At 35.4% G+C, this 25,117-nt stretch overlaps 5 protein-coding genes across 5 annotated transcripts; all 5 read right to left on the reverse strand.

The window, feature by feature from the left end:
• Positions 1-358: 358 nt before the first annotated feature.
• LOC104645467 (uncharacterized) lies at positions 359-3,307 on the reverse strand. The gene has a single exon (XM_010317181.1). It carries the CDS (start codon positions 3,305-3,307, stop codon positions 359-361), a length of 2,949 nt encoding a protein of 982 aa, XP_010315483.1.
• A 3,312-nt stretch (positions 3,308-6,619) lies between these two features.
• Positions 6,620-8,461, reverse strand: LOC104645468 (protein PELPK1-like). Its single transcript, XM_010317182.4, has one exon. The coding sequence runs from the start codon at positions 8,459-8,461 to the stop codon at positions 6,620-6,622; it is 1,842 nt and encodes a 613-aa protein (XP_010315484.4).
• Positions 8,462-11,316: 2,855 nt separating this feature from the next.
• LOC109119813 (protein PELPK1-like) lies at positions 11,317-11,763 on the reverse strand. The gene has a single exon (XM_019212850.1). It carries the CDS (start codon positions 11,761-11,763, stop codon positions 11,317-11,319), a length of 447 nt encoding a protein of 148 aa, XP_019068395.1.
• Positions 11,764-19,189: 7,426 nt separating this feature from the next.
• LOC109119816 (protein PELPK1-like) lies at positions 19,190-20,299 on the reverse strand. Its single transcript, XM_019212852.1, has one exon. The coding sequence runs from the start codon at positions 20,297-20,299 to the stop codon at positions 19,190-19,192; it is 1,110 nt and encodes a 369-aa protein (XP_019068397.1).
• Positions 20,300-23,925: 3,626 nt separating this feature from the next.
• On the reverse strand, positions 23,926-25,107 carry LOC101244627 (protein PELPK1-like). Its single transcript, XM_004231313.1, has one exon. It carries the CDS (start codon positions 25,105-25,107, stop codon positions 23,926-23,928), a length of 1,182 nt encoding a protein of 393 aa, XP_004231361.1.
• Positions 25,108-25,117: the final 10 nt, after the last annotated feature.

Consider the following 25,117-nt stretch of genomic DNA (forward strand, 5'->3'; position numbering starts at 1 on the left):
CATGTCCTGCTAATTGTATGTGGTAAAATAGATCAATCATAGTTTCTACATATGTTGATTAAGAAAAAATAAACATTTAACGACACAGTGAAAAACAATGTAAGTTGGCTTATCAAAAAATAAAATTACAGAAAAAAATGCTTCACTTTATTTGATAGCAAATTTCATTTTTGTACAATTTATGAGTAAATAATATGTGGATACTAAAATCATCCATCACTCAACTCATTTTTATTCACATGACAAGTCAAATATTTATCCATTCACATCTAACCCATATTCAACTCATTCAGATGCGATCTAATCCTCTGTTGGCTAGCCAACACAAGTCATGACACATGAATAACACCGTAGTTACTCAAGGAGAAGTTGACAATGTTTGTTTGGAAGGTTTTGGCATTTCTGTCTTTAATACACTTAGAATCTCAGGATCTGATATAACAGGTAATTCAGGCTTTGTAAGTGTTGGGATCTTTGATTTTGGGGTAGCTGGTACCTCACGGTTTGGTGCACTTGGTATTTCATGCCTAGAAACACTTGGAGTCTCAGGTTCTGGGGCTGCTGAAATATCAGACTTTGAAGAATTAGTGGTTTCGGGTTTTAATAAACTGGGTATCTCTGGATTTAAGAAACTAGGTTTCTCAAAATTTGGAGATCTTAGGATCTCATGCTTCGACGAACTTGGCGTCTCAGACTTTGGGGAACTTGGTGTGTCGGGACATAGTGAACTAGGAGTTACAGGTTTTGGAAAACTTGGAGTCTCAAAACTTGGGATGTCAGGCTTTGAGGAGCTTGGCGTCTCGTGCTTTGGGGAACTTGGGGTCTCGTGCTTTGGGGAGCTTGGCATCTCGGGTTGTGCGGAACTTGGCGTCTCAGGCTTAGGGGAGCTTGGCGTCTCAGGCTTTGGGAAGCTTGGAGTCTCTGGCTTAGGGAAGCTTGGCATCTCGGGCTTTGCGGAACTTGGCGTCTCGGGCTTTTGGAATCTTGGAGTCTCGGGCTTAGGGAAGCTTGGCGTTTCGAGCTTTGGGAAGCTTGGAGTCTCAGGCTTTGTGGAACTTGGGGTCTTGGGCTTTGGGGAGCTTGGAGTCTCGGGCTTTGGGGAGCTTGGCATTTCGGGCTTTGCGGAACTTGGCATCTCGGGCTTTAGAGAGCTCGGCGTCTCGAGCTTTTCGAAGCTTGGCGTCTCGGGCTTTGGGGAACTTGGAGTCTGGGGCTTTAGGGAACTTGGTGTCTCAGGCTTTTGAGAGCTTGGGGTCTCGGGCTTTGGGGAACTTAGCATCTCCGGCTTTAGGGAGCTTGGCGTCTCAGGTTTTGAAAATGTAGGAGTCTTGGGATTCGGGGAACTTGAAGTCTCGGGCTTTGAGAAACTAGGATTCTCGGTCTTAGGGGAAGTTAGAATCTCAGGCTTTGAAAAACTAGGAGTCTCGGGTTTCGGGAAACTAGGGGTCTCAAGATTCGGGGAACTTGGAGTCTCGGATTTTGAAAAACTAGGAGTTTCAGGATTTACGGAACTTGAAAGACTTAGAGAACTTGAAGTCTCAGGCTTTGAGAAACTTGATATCTCGGGCGTTGGGGAACTTGGTGCCTCATGCTTTGGAAAACTAGGAGTCTCAGACTTTGAAAAACTGGGGGTCTCAGGCTTTAGGGAATTTTGTGTCTTAGGGCTTGGAGAACTTGGCATTTCAGGTTTTGTGAAAGTAGTGATTTCAGACTTTGGGGAACTCGGAGTCTTAGGTTTTGAAAAACTCGGAGTCTCAGATTTTGGGGAACTTGACATATCAGGCTTTGAAAAACTAGGAGTCTCAAACTTTGGGAAGCTAGGGGTCTCGGGCTTTGAGAAACTAGGAGTCTCAAACTTTGGGAAGCTAGGGGTCTCGGGTTTTGAGAAACAAGGGGTCTCAGGCTTCGGAGAACTTGGAATTTCAGGCTTTGAGAATGTATGAGTCTCTAACTTTGGGGAACTTGGAGTCTCAGACTTTGAGAAAGTAGGAATCTCAGGCTTTGAGAAACTAGGAGTCTCAGGCTTTGAGAAACTAGAGGTTTTAGGCTTTGAAAAACTTGGGGTCTCGAGCTTTGGAGAATCAGAGGTCTCTGGCTTTGGGGAATCAGAAGTGTCAGGCTTTGAAAAACTAGGAATCTCGGGTTTTGTAGAACTAGGGGTCTCTGTCTTTGAGAAACTTGGGATCCCAGTCTTTGAGAAAGTAGGAGTCTGAGGCTTTGATAAAGTAGGGGTCTCGGGCTTTGGGGAAGTAGGAGTAATATGATTTGAGGATTTAGGAGTCTCGACCATTGAAAAACTAGGGGTCTCAGACTTTGCAAAGGTAGGATTCTCAGACTTTGGTGAACCAGGGGTCTTGGGATCGGAGAAACTAAGAGATGTGGGCTTTGAAAAAGTTGAAGTCTCAAGCTTTGGAGAACTAGAGGTATCAGGTTTTGAAAAACTAGGAGTCTTGGGCTTTGAGAAACTACTAGTCTTAGGTTTTGAGAAACTAGGAGTTTCAGGCTTTGAGAAACTAGGTGTCTCAGACTTTGTGAAACTAGGTGTCTCTGGCTTAGAGAAACTAGGAGTTTCTGTCTTTGAGAAACTAGGAGCCTCAGGTTGTGAGAAACTAGGGGTTTCAGATTTTGAAAAACTAGGATTCTGGGGTTTTGAAAATGTAGGGGTCTCTGATTTTGAGAAAGTAAAGGTTTCAGGTTTTGAAAAACTAGGTGCCTCAGGCTTTGAGAAACTAGGAGTTTCGGGCTTTGAGAAAATAGGTGTTTCAGGTTTTGAGAAACTAGGTGTTTCAGGTTTTGAAAAACTAGGGATATTAGGATTTGCGAGACTAGGGATCTCAGGCTTTGAAAGACTAGGTGAATTTGAGAAACTTGGGGTAGTTGGTGTTGAGAAACTAGGGGTCTCAGGTTTTGAAAAACTAGAAGTTCCAGGCTTTGAGAAACTAGGAGTCTCGGGCTTTGAGAAACTAGATGTTTCAGGTTTAGAGAAACTAGGGTTCTCAGGCTTTGACAAACTAGGTGTTACAGGCTTTGAGAAACTAGGAGTTTGGGGCTTTGAGAAACTAGGGTTCTCAGGCTTTGAAAGACCGGGGGAATTGGAGAAGCTTGGGGTAGCAGGCATTGAGGGACTAAGGGTAGTGGGCGTCGAGAAACTTGGGACAGCGGGCATTGAAAAACTAGGAGTAGCGGATCCTGTAAAACTAGGGGTTTGAAGAAGGCGACGTGCCGTTATAGCAGTTATCATGCCGTCATGGATAAAGTATATAAAAGCAAACAATAAGATGGAGGACAAGTTGTAATGCCAAGCCATTCTTCAGCTGATGCAAGAAACTTAGAGAAAAATGTGGTGAGAGAAAATAAAATTTTGATATATTAATTGTTTCCCATTTAGCTATATATAGAATTTTAAAGGCATGTAAAAGGGAGGATTTCAATACTTGATAGGTTAGTTGTCCTATTTATTTGCCAATATTATAGTATCTAGAATTTGTATTATGATAGCAATATTATAGTATCTTGAATATCTCTAGAATAAAGAAATGCTCAGATTTTCTAGCTTAATTGAGATTATTAAGGAAGCAAACAATCGTTAAACTATTTACTAATTACCTTTAAATTATCAATCACAATGTCTTTTAATTATGTCCTTTCTTTATTTCTAGCCTTTCACTTAGGATAAAATTAAAATAAAAGTGGGAATAAGAGAGACACGTCATATCTTAATCATACATAATTGAACTTAATGTACATATCACTCTATCACGATAAAAATGATAGCGTTGATTTCTTCTTGTAATAATTGAAATCATTACACTTTTCACTAAATATCTTTAAAAATAAACATATAAACGTCCTTAGTCTTATTTTAAAAGGCATTGTTTGATTGAATATCGTGCCATGATGTTAACTTGATTTAAGTATTTATATATAACTAAAAATATTAAAATAATTATTGATAATTTAATTTGATGGAGAAAACATTACATTATATGAATACACTTAAAAGTTATAATCAACTATCGACAAAATAATACTCCATATTTCAGTAAAATATGATTACATTTGGGAGCACTGGGATGTCCCAGTTCAAAGAAATAAAAAGTTGACTATAACTCGGAACAAAATTAGGCTTTGTATGGAACAATAGTGACACAAAGACTAGTTATCAACAAGCGACATGAAGGGGAATAAATATTTATTAATTCTTAATCAGATTTCTTAAATTCAAGCTTCGAAAATGGAGTCACCTTTGGTGGCATAAATCATGAGTTGCAGGGTGACAAGGCAGGCAAGGTCAAATGTAACACGAAAAATTAGATTCATCTAAACTTAGTAATTTTGTTGTGGAGTTTATGGGCAAAAAGATCACTAAAATTGCAACAAATAATAAGCTTGAAATCATACTTCTGGTTTACAAATCAAATAAGTTCAGTATTAAGAATCTTAAAAATTTAACTAACAAAATATAAATTCTAGATTCATCTCTAAAAAAAATATTTGACACCTGATGAGAAAAAAAGACTAGTACAATCCACAGAAATGGCATAAGAAAGATATAACTACACTTGAAATATTTATCACATTTTTAGAGAGTTAAAAATAATGATATCAATCAGTGAACAAACACAACTCTATAATGGTGTATTTATGGAACAAAATATTCAACAGGCACTTTAAAAGGAAAAATGTCTGAAATATATTTGAACTTTGATCGAAATTTCTATTACGATACTAAATTTTGGAAAAGACCTTTTACCGCACTATTTAGTAGTGTATTTTAAAGGCATATATGTGTCACGTGGACATAAAAAATATGCATAATTATGAATATAATGTGTCTATGTCTGTAAATATATACCTTTAAAATAAACTATTATATAGTTCAGGGGGTAAAAGGTCCTCCACAAAGTTTGATATCGTGACAATAATTTTGACTAAAGTTAAAATATTTTTTTTCCCAATTTAAAATATGCTACAAGTTATCCTTTATATCATACTCTTGAAATGTGATGGAAGAAAGTGGTTACTATTACTGTAAATTATTAAAGAAAACTGAGAAGGAAGAGTAGCCAAATAATGCATTAACATTTGTTTTAGTTACTGAAGTATTTTAAACATAATAAGTTGTTACTTTTTACTTTTTAGAATGAATTTGAAATAAATTTACTTGCTACTCATAATAACTACAACACGAAAAGAATATCATAACTGAAAGATAACACCGATATAAAAATCATTATCTTTTAAAATATTAATTTGCATTGTGAAGTTAGTTTCAAAAAAATTTTAACATTCAATGAGTCATTTGCAAGGTAATTACCAAAACATTAATCTTGGCCTTGACATCTTTAACAAAATTACATGTTAGAAACTTCTTCTTATAAACATAGTAAATGAGTACATCAAAAAATTTACAGTGAAATTCAGAGTGTTGATGAATTTTTAGAAAATACGTAAATTATGGAGATTTTTTGTGGTGAAGTTTTGGAGTCCCAAAATGTGCTTAAATAACGTGACAATTACAGTGCTGAAATATCAACAAATCTTTAATCATTTTACAAAATAGTATAGTGTATGTTGTGAAGACATTCTATGAGTACACACAAGAATAGACAAAAATTGATGCACAATTATTTTATAATAGATCATGCTATATTCAGAAGACATTATATAAATCAAAGGAAAAAAATGTTACCATCAGAAAACACTCAGTGCATTAGAAGATAAAATTGATCAAAAAGTACAATATTTGCAATCATTCATCGTAGCTTTTTAAGATATGTGATAATATCGAATCTCTTCATTTATGTTCAAAAATATTGCAACGATCATTAAGTTATTTATATTATTTCTGATATTAGTTGAGATATGAGAATTAATAATAAAGCTTAATAAAGTCTATCATGTGGGAAATTACCTAATATATATGTATATATAACTCAAAATTCCCTCTAGTTTTTTTTTTGCCAATATGTGTGTACTCTTTTCTTTCAAAGTAACTAAATACTAAATTATAGAAGTATATACAAAGTACCCTTTTGTAGTTTAATTCAATGAGCTCTAATTTTAGCATCTACCATTTTAGCATACAAAAACTTCGTACCAAAAGTTAGAAACTACAACTTCTAGTATATGTATTTATTGACTAAGAAAAGAGAAATATCTAAAGTGAAAAGCAATATGTAGGTTGGCTTATCAAAATAAAAAATTAAATAAAAAGAAAGTGCTTCACTTTATTTGATAGTTAATTTCAATTTTGTACAATTTATGAGTAGATAATAAGTGGATATAATAATATTATCCATCATTCAACCCATTTTTATTCACATAAAATACCGTCTAGTCGAATATTTTATCCATTTGCATCTAACCCATTGTCAACTCATTCATATGCGATATAGTTCGTTTGTTAGCTAGCATAAGTCATGACACATGAATAACACCATAGTTACTCATGGAGAAGTTGACAATGTTGGTTTAGAAAGTTTTGGATTTTCCGTCTTTATCACACTAGGAATCTCAAGATTTGAAACAATTGGTAATTCAGGCTTTGTAAAAGTTGGGATATCAGGTTTTGAGGTAGTTGGTAGCTCACGCTCTGTCACACTTGGTATTTAAGGTTCTAGGGTTCTGTTGGGGCTGCTGGAATAACAGGCTTTGAAGAATTAGAGGATTCGAATTTAAAGAAACTAGGTACCTCTGGCTTTGAGAAACTAGGAATCTCAAATTTAGGAAAACTTGGTGTCTCAAGATTCGGCGAACTTTGCGTCTCAGACTTTGGGGAACTTGGTGTGTCGGGCTTTTGGGAACTAGGAGTTTCGGGTATTGGAAAATTTGGAGTCTTGAATCTTGGGGTGTGAGGCTTTGGGGAGCTTGGCGTCTCGGGCTTTACGAAACTTGGGTTCTCGAGCTCTGGGAAACTTGGGTTCTCGGGCTTTGTTAAGCTAGGCATCTCAGGCTTTGCGGAACTTGGCATCTCAGGCTTTGTGGAGCTTGGCGTCTTAGGCTTTGGGAAGCTTGGCGTGTCAGACTTTGCGGAACCTGGGGTCTCATGCTTTGGGGAACTTGGGGTCTCGGACTTTGAGAAACTAGGAATCTCAGGCTTTGAGAAACTAGGGGTCTCGGGCTTTGGAGAACTTGGATTCTCAGGCTTTGGAGAACTAGGGATCTTGGGTTTTGAAAAAATAGGGGTCTCGGGCTTTGGAGAACTTGGAGTCTCAAGCTTTGAGAAATTAGGAGTCTCGGGTTTTGTGATACTTGGTGTCTCGGGCGTTGGAGAACTTGGCGCCTCAGGCTTTGAGGAACTTGGAGTCTTAGGCTTTGAGAAACTTGGAGTCACGGGCTTAGAGAAACTTGGGGTATCAGGCTTTGAAAAGCTAGGGGTTACATGCTTAGGGGAACTTGGGTTCTCGGGATTTGGAGAAATGGGGTTTTTAGGCTTTGAAAAAGTAGGGATCTCGAACTTTGGGGATATTGGAGTCTCAGATTTTGGGGAACTTGGTATCTCTGGCTTTGAGAAACTAGGGGTTTTTGGCTTTGAGTAGCTAGGGGTCTCAGGCTTTGGAGAATTTGAGGTCTCGAACTTTGGAGAACTTAGGATTTCATACATTGGGAAAGTTGGGGTCTCAGACTTTGGGGAACTCGGAGTCTCAGGATTTGAGAAAGTTGGAATCTCGAGTTTTGATAAACTAGGGTTTTCAGACTTTGAAAAACTAGGGGCCTCGAGATTTAGAGAATCAGGAGTCTCGGGCTTTGGAGAACTAGGAGTCTTAGATTTTGAGAAAGTAGGAGTCTCACATTTAGAGAAACTAGGGGTCTTTGGCTTTGAAAAACTTGGGATATCGGGCTTTGAGAAAGTAGGAATTTTGGGCTTTGGTGAAGTAGGAATCTCAGGCTTTGAGAAACTAGGAGTTTCCGGCTTTGAGAAACTAGGAGTTTCGGACTTTGAGAAACTAGGGATTTTGGGTTTTGAGAAACTAGGAGTCTCGGGCTTGGAGAAACTAGGTGTCTCGGGCTTTGAGAAACCAGATGTCTCAGGCTTTGAGAAACTAGGATTTTCTGGCTTAGAGAAACTAGGAGTTTCAGGTTTTAAGAAACTAAGAGTCTCGGATTTTGAGAAACTAGGAGCTTTGGACTTTGAGAAACTAAGGGTCTGTGGTTTTGAGAAACTAGGAGTCTCGGGTTTTGAGAAACTAGGAGTTTCGGGTTTTGAGAAACTAGGAGTTTCGGGTTTTGAGAAACTTGGAGTTTTGGGTTTTGAGAAACTAGGAGTTTCTGGCTTTGAGATACTAGGAGTTTCGGGCTTAGAGAAACTAGGAATCTCGGGCTTCGAAAGACTGAGTGAATTGGAGAAACTTGGGCTAGCAGGCTTTGGAAGACCGGGGGAATTTGAGAAACTGGGGGTTGTGGGCGTTGAGAAACTAGGAGTTTGTAGAATGTGACGTGCTGTTGTAGTAGTAATCATTTGGTCATGTATAAAGTAGATAAATGCGACCAATAAGATGGAGGACAATTTGTAATGTTGAACCATTTTTTCAGCCGATGCAAGAAGCTTAGAGTATCATATGTTAAGAGCAAATGAAGTTTTGATATTTCAATAGTTTTTCATTTAGCTATATATAGATTTTTACAAGCATATAAAAAGGAAGATTTCAATATTTGATACGTTAGTTGACCTATTTATCTGCCAATATTATAGTATATAGAATTTGTCTTGTAAGTAATATCATAGTATCTCGAATATGGCTAAAATAAAGAAATACTCAGATTTACTAGCTTATATGAGATTTTTAAGGAATCAAACTTTTGTTAAATATTTATAATCACCTCTAAATTTTCAATTACAATGTATTTTATGTTTTTTCTTTATTTGTTGGTTGTCTCTTCAAATCAAATTAAAATAAAAAGTGGGTGTAGAGACACAACATATCTTAATCAAATATAGTTTAATTTGGCATGCATAAGACTCTCACGATAATGATGAGAATGTTGGTTCTTCTTTAAAAAAAAAATCATTACACTTGAACTAAATATTTTTATAATCAAAATATAAACTCTCTCGGCCTTATTTTATAAAGCATTTTTTGACGGAATATCACATCTTAATGTTAACTTGATATAAGCATTTATATTATTAATAAAAATAGTTAAATAATTATTGATAATTTAATTTGATGGAGAAAACATTACATTATATGAATGCTTAACAGTTGTCATCTACAGAATATTACGTAATGTATTTAGTAAAATACGATAACATTTGAGATGTCCGAGTTAAGAGAAATAAAAAGTGTGATATAACTTCGAACATATTATAAACTATAGTTATATTGATTGCAGACAAAATTAGGCTTTGTATGGAACAATAGCGATATAAAGAGTAGCTACAACAAAAATATCGTCAATCATTCTGGTAGAGATGCGGAGAGAGTAAACGTTTATTAATCTTTAATCATACTGTTAAATTTGAGATTCGGGAATGGAGTCACCTTTGATGGCACAAATCACGAGTTTCCGGGTGACAAAGCAGGAAGGGGAAAAATACTAGATTCAAAGGCAAAATTTGAGAAGGAGCAACCAAATAGAGTCTTTCCGTGGATGCTGAGCCATTTTTCTGCACATCTTAGAATTATAAAGAAGAATGTGTAGACTCAATGTGATTCGGATGTGGCATTGGTTTAAGTCTGTTGCTATATATAGGTTTTAAAATGGACTTTTGGATTTTGTTTGTTTAGTAAGGATCTGTGTAATTGAACTTCTCATCCACTTAGCTTTTAGTTGGTACCTCAAAAGCCAATCTGGATGACCTAATTACAAAATAGTGTAACTTGTCACAAACACATAGGTTATGATGGCAACCCGATAGAGATTCATTCCTTATTACTCCCACCGTCCAAAAATAAATGAATTTTTTGGGTTGTTACGCCACTAAAATAAGCTATTGACATTAGTTAAATAATACTTCGTCAATATTTAAATGGTAAAATTAGCTTATGACATTATTTTGGACCGGATAGAGTAGCTTATTTCATTATCTTGAAAAGAGAAAAATCCTGAATTCACATTATACCACAAAATGTCAATACAATTCTCCAAGAAATGAAACAAAAAATATATCAGATTCGTATAAAAAAGTTAATACCGAAAGAATGGCATACAGGGGCGGATTTAGGTAGGATGAAGGACTTCAGACATCTTACAGACGTATGCAAAATGAAGTATTTCATTATAATAAATAAAAATAAATGAAACCACTTCCCATAGTCAATTGGTTCACTGGCAAAGCACCTAATTTCACACGGTTCTGCAATCTTTCACTTTAAAAGTTTAGAGTTTTACTGCTTAATAAAAAAATGATGCCCGGTTGAATGGATATGACTTTCTACCTTTTATAAGGAAAAAATTGAAATATATCATCAACTTTTGCAGTACGAAAGGGACAATAAATAACTACAAACCGTATTCTGATTCAATTACTTGGACTTGCTTATTGCTTTCTCAGGGATGATGTTGATTAAGATCATTTGTGAAATCGAATGAATGATGAGTTTTTGAGTAGTTGTTTGATGTAATAAACTAATATCTTTTAATATGACGTCTCTACAATATTTGTTCTTTGTTTACTCCTCTAAATATAGATGCCGCTTTAAAAAAAATTGAGTATAGTATAAGGTTGGAGATTCAGGCTTCAACTAGGCCGAAATATTTGGGGGGTTTAGGGAATGGCCTCTCTAAATAGAACCTGTAGTTGCACATGCTAACAGGCCAAGCATGAAAGCATAATTTGTTCTCATCTTTCTTTTAGAGCAGAGGTAACTGAGTCCATTTGATATGCCCAAGGATAAACGAAACAAAGGGCAAAAATAGCTAAATCATCAATTTTGTACTATGCTTAAATATGCTAATTCATTCTTATTCCACATTCTTGAAATGTAATGGAAGAAATTGGTTACTATAAAAAACTAGAGGGAAAGAGTGTATAGATAAGGAATGAGCAAAAACAGAGCTTACCAATGATACAAACTAAATTTAAATAACACAGATCAAGCTTATTTATAACAATTACATAAAACACTCATACAGTATAATGACACGTCAAACATGGTACATCAAATTCAAACACTACTATAGAAGAATTACTATTTCTACTCCTAGAAGAAAGTTTTCAATACTATCTCCATATCATGGTTCATGTCGCAAGTTTCATAGACTGAGATAGAAATAGCAAAACATCAGTTGGGTACTTTTAATAGAGTGAAAGTAGCACATAATTACTCATGGAGTTGCAGGTTTGTACGGTGGAGAGAGTGAAGGAAGAGTTCACAGAGGTAGTTCCGGGATTTCAAGCTTTGGCATAGTTGGGACTTTTAGCTTTGGAAGCTCGGGAACTTTTGGCTTTGGTAGTTCTGGGATTTCAGGCTTGGGTATAGTTGGGACTTTTAGCTTTGGAAGCTCGGGAACTTTTGGCTTTGGTAGTTGTGGAATTTCAGTCTTTGGCATAGCTGGGACTTTTAGCTTTGGAAGCTCTGGAACTTTTGGCTTTGGTAGTTCTGGAATTTCAGGCTTTGGCATAGTTGGAAGCTCGAAAACTTTTGGCTTTGGTAGTTCTGAAATTTCAGGCTTTGACATAGTTGGTACTTCTAGCTTTGGAATTTCAGGGACTTTTGGCTTTGGTAGTTCTGGAATTTCAGGTTTGTGCATAATTGGGACTTTTAGGTTTGGAAGCTCGAGGACTTTTGGCTTTGGTAGTTCTGGGATTTCAGGCATTGGCAAGCTGGAGGATGCTCAATCTTTATAGCTGCTGGGATTTCTGGCTTTTTCAAGGGACAGTTGGTAGTTGGGGCTTCGGAACAGCGGGGATCTCAGGCTTTGGTATGGTTGGCAGCTCAGGCTTTGGCATAGTTGGGATTTCAAGCTTTGGCAAGGCTAGAACTTTCGGTAGTTTTGGTTTAGGTATCTCAGGGACGGGTGTCTCTAAGAGGTGGCGTGCAGCCGCACCAGTTATGTTGCCATGAATAAAGAATAAATTAAGAAATGCAAGTAGTAAGAGGGAGGACACGTGGTAATGCTGACCCATTTTACACAGATTGTAGAAACGAAAAGAAGAATAATGTGTAAGACTCAATGTGATTGGGATGTAACATTGGCTTTATGTCTGTTGCTTTATACAGTTTTTAAAAATGCAATTACAAGGACTTTCAGGATTTTGTTTGTTAGTCACGGACCTGAGTAGTTGAATTTCTCATCAAACTAATTAGCTTCCAGCCTGGTACTTCAAAAATCAATAAATTACTTAAAATAGTCTAAACCTGTCACTTGCATTTAGGTTATGCTGGTAACCTGATAAAAAATCCTAGCTTAGCTGATTTCATTTCTTTGAACAGAGAAAAAGTATCTACTTTTTACCACAAATCTTCATTCCTGTGTGGTGTACATAATAACTCAACGATATCGACAAAAACTACCAAAAATCAAAACAGAAAGTTGATTACTTTAGAGTTTCTTTTGGGCTTCAGGATTAATAAAAACAAATGACACCACTTCCCAAAGATTGCCTGTAAATGGTTCGCTGGCAAAGCACCTAACTTAGTCAATAAACTTCAACAATTATTACTGCAATCTTTCATTTTAAATTTTTTGAGTTCTACTGCTTGAACACATCAACTTTTGTGTATGAAAGGGACAATAAATAGCTATAAACGCTACATGGATTCAATTCTTTCACCACTTGTAAAATCCTACTTTGAAAACTACTCGGTCCAATTACTTGAGACTTGGCGTATTGCTTTCTCGGTGATGAAGTTTGATTAAGATTGACTTGTAAAATCTAATGAAAAATGATCTTTAAAGTGGTTGATGGGGTTTTCACCGTAAGACACTATTTTTAATACGACTGTTATGATTAAAAAAATATTTTTACTGTCATGAATACATTTTAAAAATGAAAACACGTTGAAGCAAATTATAGTAATAAACTAATGTCGCTACAATATTTATTCTTTGTTTGCTCCTTTAAATATGGACGCTGCCTATAAAAATGTTTGCTTACGCCATGGATTCATATAGCTTTGGAACGCTGGAAATAGATAGTACTTCAGGTATTGGTATAATATAGGATTTCAGGCTTTGGTAAGGCTGGAATATATGGGGATGGCGTCTCCAGAAGGTGGCTCGTGTAGTTTCACCAGCTAACTGATCATGCATGAAGCATAAGTTGTTTTTATCATTCTTTTGGAGAAGGTGAAACAGAGGTAATTGAATCATTTAATGTGCATTAATTAGGATGAATGAAACAAAAAGCAAATAAGTTAAATCACCAGTTTGGTTCTACATAAAAAAATGTTAGTGAAGAGATTATCACCATCAATTCAACTCCATTGATGATCTCATACGTGAGCTTGAAAGCTTAAGCTTGCAGCTTTAACTTGAGAGCAGATTAAGGGAAGAAGAAGAGTATTTTGTATTGATTGTGTATTGAATTAAAATGAATACAATATGAGTATATATGTAACCTTGATGAATAGCAAAACTAACTTCTAACTAACTATTGGAAAATAACAACTTGTAACTAACAACTTATAACTAATATCTTGTAACTTGTAACTAACTAAAGCCACTAATTTGTTACTAACAGAAAGTTTGTTACAAACAGAAAGTATATTCTCATCACCCCCCCTCAAGTTGGAGGTGATGTAAACACAGACAACTTGTGTAACAAAGAATTGTGTTTAACTCCAGTTAAGGCTTTGGTGAGGATGTCAGCCAATTGTGAATCTGTGGATATGTGATGAAGTGTGATCAACCCTTGATGAAGCTTAGTCCTTACAAAATGGCAATCAATCTCAATATGTTTTGTTCTTTCATGAAAAACTGGGTTCTTGGCAATGTGAACTGCTGCTTGGCTGTCACAATGAACATGTATTGGCAGAGAACACTGCACATTCAACTCACTCAGCAACCTCTCAAGCCATACTAGCTCTCCCACAACCTGTCTTATTGCCCTGTATTCAGCTTCAGCAGATGACAGTGATACTGTTGCCTGCTTCTTGGATTTCCAGCTGATAGGACTATCTCCCATAAGAACTAAGTAACCACTAACAGATCTCCTTGATTCAGGGCAAGCAGCCCAATCAGAGTCACAGTATGCACTCACAGTAAGATCATCCTTGTTTGAAATAAAATTACCCATAGTTGGATCTTGTTTCAAGTACCTAAGTACATGGTAGGCTGCTTTCAAATGTGGTTCCCTGGGTGATTGCATGAACTGGCTCAAATGTTGTACACTATAGGATATGTCCATTCTAGTGTTAGTTAGGAAATTAAGTTTGTCAATCAACTTCCTATATTGAGAAGGTTCAGTCAATAATTCACCATCTGTGGCCTTCAATTTTTCAGTGGAATCAAGTGGTGATGAAGTAGTTTTGCAACTCAACATATCAAAATCTCTTAGAAGATCAGAAGTGAACTTCCTCTGAGAAACAATAACACCATCATGTCTATACAATATCTCCAGGCCTAAGAAGTAATGTAGTTTCCCCAAGTCCTTTATTTTGAATTGGTCATGCAGGAAACACTTTAAGGAATTGATTTCATCAACATTATTCCCAGTCATAATTATATCATCCACGTATATAGCAACAAATACTAAGGAACTACCCTTCTTCTTGTAAAACAAGGAATAGTCACTGTCTGAATGCTGATATCTCCTTGAACACAGACTGTCTGCTAGCTTCTCATACCATTGCCTACTTGCCTGCTTTAGTCTATATAAAGATTTCTTTAACTTGCATACCATGTTATCACATCTTGTTGTAAGACCTTGTGGAGGTACCATGTAAACTTCCTCATGTAAATCACCATGCAAAAATGCATTATTCACATCTAGTTGATACAAGTTCCAACCTTTCTTAACAGCCAATGAGATCAGTGTTCTCACAGTAGTCATCTTTACTACAGGTGAAAAAGTCTCAGTGTAATCTACTCCAGCTTGTTGTGTATAGCCTTTTACTACCAACCTTGCCTTGAACCTTTCTATACTTCCATCAGCCTTATGCTTTATCTTGTATACCCATTTGCAGCCAATAGCCCTTTTTCCATCAGGTAACATGACCATTTCCCAAGTATCATTAGCATGTAAAGCTTCAAACTCATGTGTCATGGCTTGCTGCCAAGCAGGGTGCAGTATTGCCTCTTCAAAGGTGTTAGGTTCACATTCATGTGAAATAGCTGTGACTAGCTGCTGGCTATCAGAACAAAGACTATTGAAGCATACATGGTTATTGTGAGAGACAAAAGTATTGAGGGAATGTAGTTTAGGTAGAGTATATGTATAATCCTTTAGATAACTAGGAGTATTTATTGTTCTGGAAGTTCTTCTAGGCTCTTGTGTTGTAGAATCAGCAGATGTTGTTTCATGTATGTTAGTGATATTGGTTACTTGATTTTCAGTGACTTCATGTGGTGTTAGATTGTCCAGCATTTCATCAGTAGCAAATATGTTTGTATTTCCAGGCATACAAGGTATGTTAGCAGAATGAGTAAGCATCTTTAAGACAGAATTGAAGCTAGAGTCATTATCAGGAACATGAACAAAAGGAAACATTTTTTCATGAAAAACAACATCTCTGGATATATGAACTTTCTTTGTAGCTAGATTTAAGACTTTGTATCCTTTTGTATTGAATGGATAACCAACAAAAATATGAGGAATGGCTCTTGGTTCAAATTTGTCCTTGTGAGTTTTTAAAACAGTTGGAAAACAAAGACAACCAAAACTCTTTAGATGAGAATAAGTAGGCTGCTTAAGGTATAATATCTCATATTGAGATTTGTTTTGAAGGAGTTTAGTTGGTAGTCTGTTTATTATGTATGTGGCAGTCAAAACACACTCTCCCTAGTATCTCAAAGGCAACTTTGATTGAAACAATAGTGCTCTTACTGTTTCAAGTAAGTATTTATGTTTCCTCTCTACCACCCCATTTTGTTGGGGTGTATATGGACATGTCTTTTGGTGTATAATGCCTTTGGTTTGAAAGAAATGTACAGCTTCAGATGAGGTAAATTCTAAGCCATTGTCTGATCTTATGGTTTTTAACTTGGTTTGAAACTGTTTTTCTACGAGGGACACAAAGGCTTTAATGGTTTGAAGGGCATTACTTTTGCATCTTAGTAGTTGTGTCCAAGTGGACCTACTGTAGTCATCAACCATGGTGAGAAAATAATGGTAACCATCATGAGTAGGAATATGATATGGTCCCCATAAATCAACATGTAGTAGTTCAAAAATTTTGGTAGTGATAGATGTACTTTCTGGAAATGGCATCCTAGTTTGCCTAGCCATAGGGCATGTGTTGTATGTAAAAGGTTGTTTAGGAGAAAAGTTTACAGGTATGGATGTTATATTTCTCATCTTTACAAAAGGTACATGTCCTAATCTAGCATGCCATAGAAGTTCATCATCATTGTATGTGTGACTATAGACATCAGTAAGTGAAAGACACTTATTATTAGGATGAGAAGAAGACACAGTCTTACAAGCTGCTTTATTTGCAGTAGAAATTTGAGATTGTCTTACAGAGGATACATTGTGAAACTTTGAGACAAGATGACATTTAGAGTGAGATGACTTTTCTTCAGCAGACTTTCAGCAGTTGTGACACTTTTGACACAAGAAATATAGGCCATTCTTGGCCTTACCAAGCTCCAGAGGGCTCTTCAGAGAAGGGCCCTGCAATAAACAAGAAGATTTATCAAAACTGATGACTCCATTAAGTTGTAGTGCTAAACAATGAACAGAAATGAGATTAAACTTGAAGCTGGGTACAAATAGCACTTTGCTTAGAGTTAACACTGGATTTAAACAAGCATCACCAACTTGAGTCACTTTAACCTTGTAACCATTTGGAAGTGATATTAAGAAAGGATATGGAAGTGTTCTAATATTTGTGAGAGTGGTTCTATCATAAGTCATATGATGTGATGCTCCTGAATCTATTATCCAAGAGCCAGCAGTTAGCTTAACACATTCACAAGAAAGATCACCTATGTCTTTTATAGAGGAATAACAAGCAAGTATACCTGCAAAATTCACAGCCCCATTCATCATGTTGTTTGAATCATCAGAATTGAAACCTCCATTTCCAGCTTGTATATTTCCCAATATGTTGAGTAATTGTTCATACTGATCTTTGGACAGGCTTATTGGCATTTGCTTTCCCATTTGAGGCTCTTCCTCAGATTGTTGTTCACTCATATTAGAAGGACACACATTTGCTGCAGTACTTGTTCTTTTTCCCTTTTGAAACTTTGGATTGGATGGATATCCATGGAGTTTATAACATCTATCTCTCGTGTGTCCTGATTTCTTGCAATAATCACATACTAAAATAGACCTGTTGATACTTGAATTCCCTCTAGACATATTGTTACCAGAACTGGATCCAGCCCCTTTAGATGAACTATAATCTGTTCTGAATCCTTTGTAACCTGCATTGTTATTGTACTGTCCATAAGCATTGAGAGAAGTAGAATCCAAGGCTGTATGATTATGAGGCTTTACTTCTCTTTGCTTTTCTTCTTGGCACAGTATAGCAAAAGCTTGAGCCATACTAGGAAGAGTGTTCATCATGAGAATACTACCTCTAACAGTAGTATACATTTCATTTAACCCCATCAAAAAATGTATCAACCTTCTGTCTTGCTCAGCCTTTTGCAGCTTTGTTTTACCTCCACAAGAACACACACATGTGCATTGAGAATTAATGTCAACTGTGCTCATCTCCTCCCACAGCTTTTTCATTGTTGTGTAGTACTTAGTAATGTCTAGAGTACCTTGAACAAGTTCATTTATCTCCTTCTGTAACTGGTACAATTTGCATCCATTTGTTTGATCATATCTCTCTTCTAATTCTGCCCATAACTCCCTAGCATTATTCACATATTGCAGGCTATCTCGCAACTCTGGAGACAAAGAATTCAAGATCCAAGATGTGACCATATCATCACATCTTTCCCACTGCATGAAGTTAGGATCAGTAGATGTAGGCTTCACGATTGTTCCATTAATGAAACCTGTTTTACTTTTAACTGATAGTGCTCTGAGTACTGCTCTTCTCCAAGATTTGTAACCAGTACCATCGAAAACTCCAGGTAACAATGATGATCCTGCATTCTCTGAAGGATGCAGATAAAAGGGACTGGAAAAATCCAAACGAGATGTGGTTGAACTAGAAGCAACATCTCCAACTTGAGTGTCAGTCATTGTATTGGAATATCTGTGATAGATCTAACACAAAAAAAATCTAGAACTTGCTAAATTCCAGCTATGAATGTGTTTCCTCAATCAGAAAGAAAGAAGAAGAAACCTTACAATACAACCTCTCAATCAGTCAATCGAATCAGTTGATAACAACAACAAAAAATGGCTCACAGTTCGACTTCGAAACAGGACAAATTAGACTACCATGAAGAGATTATCACCATCAATTCAACTCCATTGATGATCTCATATGTGAGCTTGAAAGCTTAAGCTTGCAGCTTTAACTTGAGAGCAGATTAAGGGAAGAAGAAGAGTATTTTGTATTGATTGTGTATTGAATTAAAATGAATACAATATGAGTATATATGTAACCTTGATGAATAGCAAAACTAACTTCTAACTAACTATTGGAAAATAACAACTTGTAACTAACAACTTATAACTAATATCTTGTAACTTGTAACTAACTAAAGCCACTAATTTGTTACTAACAGAAAGTTTGTTACCAACAGAAAGTATATTCTCATCAGTTAGTTCACTCCATTCCGTGGCACTTAAATATACTAGTTCATCCTTCATTCCACACTCTTGAAATGTAATGGGGAAGATATTGGTTACTATAAATTATGAAGGAAAAACTGTGAGGTAAAGAATGGACAGGAACTAAATCAAAGTAAAATATATCAAAGCTTTCTTACACGGTATGTATAGAAATACATAAAATATTCATATAATATAATACTATAATAACACAACAAACTCGGTACATCCAATTCAAATACTACTATAAAAGAATTAAAATTTCTTCTCCTAGCAGAAAGTATCCAATACTATCTCCATGTCGCAGCTCATGTGGCAAACTTCATAGAGTGAGATGGAAATCTCAAAACATCAGTTGGGTACTTTCAATTAGAGTGAAAGCAGCATATAATTTACTCAAGGAGTAGCGGGTTTGTATGGTGGAGAAAGTGAAGGAAGAGTTGGTTTAGGTAGTTCTGGAATTTCAGGCTTTGGCATAGTTGGGACTTTTAGCTTTGGAAGCTCTGGGACTTTTGGCTTTGGTAGTTCGGGGATTTCAGTCTTTGGGATAGTTGGTACTTCTGGCTTTGGAAGTTCTGGGAGTTTTGGCTTTGGTAGTTCTGGGATTTCAGGCTTTGGCATTTTTGGTACTTCTGGCTTTGGAAGTTCTGGGAGTTTTGGCTTTGGTAGTTCTGAGATTTCTGGCTTTGGCGTTGCTGGGACTTTTAGCTTTGGAAGCTCTGGGACTTTCGGCTTTGGTAGTTCTGGGATTTCAGTCTTTGGCATAGTTGATGCTTCAAGCTTAGGCATTGTTGGGACTTTTAGCTTTGGAAGTTCTGGGGCTTTTGGCTTTGGTAATTCTGGAATTTCAGGCTTTGGCATAGTTGGTACTTTTGGCTTTGGAAGTTCTGGAATTTCTGGCTTTGGTAGTTCTGGGATTTCTGACTTTGGCAGAGTTGGTACTTCAGGCTTTGGAATTGTTGGGACTTTTAGCTTTGGAAGCTCTGTGGCTTTTGGCTTTGGTAATTCTGGGATTTCAGGCTTTGACATAGTTGGTACTTCTGGCTTTGGAAGTTCTGGGACCTTTGGCTTTGGTAGTTCTGGAATTTCTGGCTTTGGCATATTCGGTAGCTCAGGCTTTGGTAAAGTTGGAACTTCAGGCTTTTTCATAGCTGGAGGAACCTCAGTCTTTGGCACTGCTGGAATTTCTGACTTTTTCAAGGGAGGAAACTCTAATTTTGGCATTGCGGGTATCTCAGGCATCTTTGGCTTTGGCAAAGTTGGTAACTGGGGCTTGGGGAAAGTTGGTAGCTCAGGTTTTGGAATGGTTGGAAGCTCAGGCTTTGGCATAGTTGGGATTTCAGGCTTTGGCAAGGCTGGGAATTTGGGGAGTTCTTGTTTAGGAATCTCAGGGAGGGACGTCTCTAGGAGGTGGCGTGCAGTCGCTTCAGTTATGTTGCCATAAATGAAGAATAAATTGAGTAATGCAAGTAGTAAAAGAGAGGATAAGTGGTAATACTGAGCCATTTTTCTGCAAAATCTTAGAAGATTAAAGAATATGTGTGACATTGGCTTCAAGTATGTTGCTTTATATAGTTTTTTAAGAATGCATGCAATATGGACTTTTAGGATTTTGTTTGTTAGACAGGGACCTTAGTAGTTGAATTTCTCATCAAACTAAATTACAGCTTATAGTCTGCTACTCAAAAGTCAATGTAGATGACCTAAATTACATCTTTGTGTGAACCTGTCACAAGCATATAGGTTATGCTGGCAACCGATTTATTTATTTGAAAAGAAAAAAATTATTCATTTTTTAACCGCAAATCTTCATTTGGGTGTGTACATTATAACTCGATAACACCAACATTAATATAATGGTACTAACTTCTACTCTCTTCCTTGTTACAGATAGCCCTCACAATGTGTCTTCTGAGAATACTGCTGCATCCTCTACATTTTCCTCGAACACCCATTACATCTCTCTACTAATTATTATGCACATGTTTTTTTAAAATTTTATTATTAATGTAATTATAATTAAAAATCCTACACAATAAAAATTTATAGCTACTTTTTATTTCTTAATTTCTCTAATTAATTTCAGTTCATGTTTTAATATAAATTTTGTAAGATTAGCTTCAATTCTTTGAGATGTTTTATTTTTCAAGCTCAAACTAATTAGATTACCAAACAATTAGATTTTGAAAAATATTATCTTAACTTTGAAGGTCTTCTAAGAGTAACAATCATTATAATATTAGTTTTTTTGTATTTAAAAGTATTATGAAATATTACATAAGTGAAAAGTGATACTCTAATTGACATATTCAATCAAGTAAAGTCTTAAATTTTATTTTTGAATACTTTTAAAATAATCTTTATAGTTTATTTAATAATTGATTCTATTGAAAAAGTTTTCAAAACTATAATCAATTAAAGAGATTTAAACATTTATGTTGTTATGTAAATTACAATAGTTATATATATATATATATATATATATATATATATATTTATATTTTTACAAGAAATATTATATTATCAATTGAAAAAAAAATATTATATTATAATTAATTGTAATATTCTTTTAGAATTTATAAGAATAAAATATATAAAATAAATTTTTTTTATTTTTTTTTAAATGTTGACTTTAGGTGATAGTAAGTCACCTTTGTAGTATTAACAAATGTCTTCTGTATTCTTTCTTAATTAATATCTGTGTGATTGTATGTGGAAGAAGAAAATGGTGACGGAAGATTTAATAGTGATAAAGTAGAGAAAAAAAAATTGACGTGAGAGTTGAGAGAGGGGGCTAATAAATGTGAACTTCTATTTAGAAGATGTGGTTGGTGTAGTAATTGTGTAGTTTATCTTGTTCATTTGATTTGATTTCAAATGTTATGATATAAACTAATGAAATTATTGCGTTTCTTCTAGCTTTTTTTTGAAAAAAAATATCTTTTTTCTATAATTGTTTTTTTGTATTTTCTTAAAAACAAATTATTCATATGTATATATAGTATGATAATATTTGTGTAATGAAGAAAATGTATATGAGGTCATTGAAATAACTATATGTTGTATATTTGAATTTCCTCCATCTTTCTAGATTCTCTATACAAATTCTTGTTTATTTTTTTTAATAAAAAACTTTTGAGCTTCTTAATTATGTCCTAATTATTATATTTTATTTTATTTTAATTTTTTAATATAAATTAAACATTTTTAAGAATTATGAAAATGAAATACACAAAAAATACAAATGATATTTAAGAGAAAATTAATATTATAAGATGACGAGATATCAATTATAACTAATTTAAATTTACAATTTTATTAATGGAAGTGTTAAATAGCTATAAAATTTGGTTAAGTTCGGCCAGAAAATTTAAATATTATAAAAAAATTATTTTAAAATAAACTAATTTTTTTTTCATTTTTTAGTTAAAAGAGTAAAAATGTTTAAAATCTAAAATATCATTTTGATCAAAAAAAAATTCTTTTATTAAATATGAAATACATTAATAATTATGTATTGATTTATTATAAAATTAAATAAATGAACTGTCAAAATTTAGAGCTTTTGATTAACAAAAGCCTTTCTAGATAATTGAATAGGATTATTGTTTGAGAAAAAAACAGCAGTAAGGAGCTTTTTCAGTTCTCCAACATTCCTCAAAGTCGAGAGAATATAATAAAATGACCTCAAGCATTAGTTAGAGACAAGGCTAATTCATGTATTATTTTGGGAAAATTGTATAAAATAGCAAATTAATAACCTAAATTAAATTGAATAGCTAAGGTTTGATTTAATTGTGCTCCATAGCAAATATTGACAAAAATTTGCCAGGTGTCTCTCTCCCAGAAGTCTCGCTCGCCACTCTCCCATTCTCGCCTTTCTCGCTTTATACACAGAAAGTGTATAATTTCTGTTTCTGTTTTGTATAAAGCGAGAGAAAATTGTATATACACATGCAAAATGTATATATCTTCGTGTTATACACTTAATTATATAATTTACAAACATTTTACTTCAAATATTGCAGAGAAAAAGGCCAAAGAATTATACAATTGTGAATTATACAATTGCAGTGAAATACAATTTTTTCTAGCTTTATACAACAAAAGTGTATATATTGTGTTTCTGTTTTTGTATAAAGCGAGAAAAACATATATCTTCTTGCTATACACTTATAATTATGCAATATACATACATTTTAATTCGATTCAACTGTATGCAAAGCTAATTATACAATTGCAGCGAAATAGGCCAGCGAATTATACAATTTAGGCCAGCGAATTATACACTTTTATATATATAGCGAATTATACAGTTTTTATATTTGCTATGGAGCGCAATTATGCAAAGTTTGCTATATTATACAAATATAATTTTTTTGTTTGCTATATGTGAAAGTTACCCTATTATTTTTTATAATATAATCTATCACACGATCTGTTATGGTGATCTTTAACTTGTCTCTGTTTAGATGTTTATCGTCCATAGCCCTGACAGAAAGTGGGGATCGAGTGGATCTAAAGAAAGATAACAAACAACAATCTGCATTGACAGAGCTGGCAGTAGCTAATAAACTTGCCCACTGAAGGGGTTTGATCCCATGGACATTGGCCCATGCTCACGAACCATTTGGAATGCAACAAAAAATAGTTTTTTAATTGAGTTAATGGGTAGTATTGTGAATAAATTTGGATCTAGTTGTATGTGGATCGATAAAAGTTATGGGACATATTTAATTTATGATAAAATTCTTATTAATATAATAAATGCATAAGTTATAATGATTTTTACTAATACAAAACAAAAGTTGGATGATTTTACTAGATAAATTTTAAAATTTGTGTGAACTTTTGAAACATTAGCCTGAACTAAACCAAAGTAACATTAGATCAGAGCTCTGTTACACATACTGTATATATAGAAAGTAATAAAATACTCATAATGACATATCAAACATGGTACATCCAATTCAAATACTATTATAAAAGAATTAAAATTTCTACTCCTAGCAGAAAGTATCCAATACTATCTCCATGTCACAGCTCAGGTCGCAAGCTTCATAGATTCAGATGGAAATCGCAAAATATCAGTCGGGTACCTCCTACTAGAGTGAAAGTAGCATATAATTTACTCAAGGAGTAGCGGGTTTGTATGGTGGAGAAAGTGAAGGAAGAGTTGGTTTAGGAAGTTCTGGAATTTCAGGCTTTGGCATAGTTGGGACTTTTAGCTTTGGAAGCTCTGGGATTTTTGGCTTTGGTAGTTCTGGAATTTCAAGCTTGGGCATTGTTGGTACTTCTGGCTTAGGAAGTTTTGGGATTTCAGGCTTTGGAAGCTCTGGAACTTTAGGCTTTGGCAGTTCTGGGATTTCAGGTTTTGGCATTGTTGGAATTTTTAGCTTTGGAAGCTCTAGGGATTTTGGCTTTGATGGTTCAGGGATTTCAGGCTTTGGCGTAGTTGGTACTTCAGGCTTTGGAAGCTCTGGGACTCTTGGCTTTGGTAGTTCCGGAATTTCATGCTTTGGCATAGTTGGTACGTCAGGCTTTGGAAGCTCTGGAACTTTAGGCTTTGGTAGTTCTGGGATTTCAGGCTTTGGCATTGTTGGGACTTTTAGCTTTGGAAGCTCTGGGGCTTTTGGTTTTGGTAATTCTGGAATTTCTGGCTTTGGCATTGTTGGTACTTCTGGTTTCGGAAGTTCTGGAACTTTTGTCTTTGGTAGTTCTGGTATTTCGGGCTTTGGCGTAGTTGGTATTTCAGGCTTTGGAAGCTCTTGGACTTTTGGTTTTGGGATTTCATGCTTTGGCATAGTAGGTACTTCAGGCTTTGGCATTGTTGGGATTTTTAGCTTTGGAAGCTCTGGGACTTTTGGCTTTGGTAGTTCTGGGATTTCTGGCTTTGGCAGACTTGGTAGCTCGGGCTTTGGTAGAGTTGGAACTTCAGGCTTTTTCATAACAGGAGGAACCTCAGTCTTGGGCACTGCGGGGATTTCTGACTTTTTCAAGGGAGGAATCTCTAGTTTTGGCATACTAGGAAGCTCAGATTTTGGCATGGTAGGGATCTCAGGCATCTTAGGCTTTGGCAAAGTTGGTAACTGGGGCTTCGAAAGAGTTGGTAGCTCAGGCTTTGGTATGGCTGGAAGCTCAGGCTTCGGCACAGTTGGGATTGCTGGAACTTTTGGGAGTTGTGGTTTAGGTATCTCAGGAACGGGTGTCTCGAGGAGATGGCGTGCAGTTGCACCACTTATGTTGCCATGAATGAAGAATATATTGAGAAATGCAAGCAGTAAGAGAGATGATACGTGGTAATGTTGAGCCATTTTTCAGCAA

The sequence above is a fragment of the Solanum lycopersicum genome, chromosome 1 (genome assembly GCF_036512215.1).
Source record: "Solanum lycopersicum chromosome 1, SLM_r2.1".
Taxonomy (NCBI): Eukaryota; Viridiplantae; Streptophyta; class Magnoliopsida; order Solanales; family Solanaceae; genus Solanum; species Solanum lycopersicum.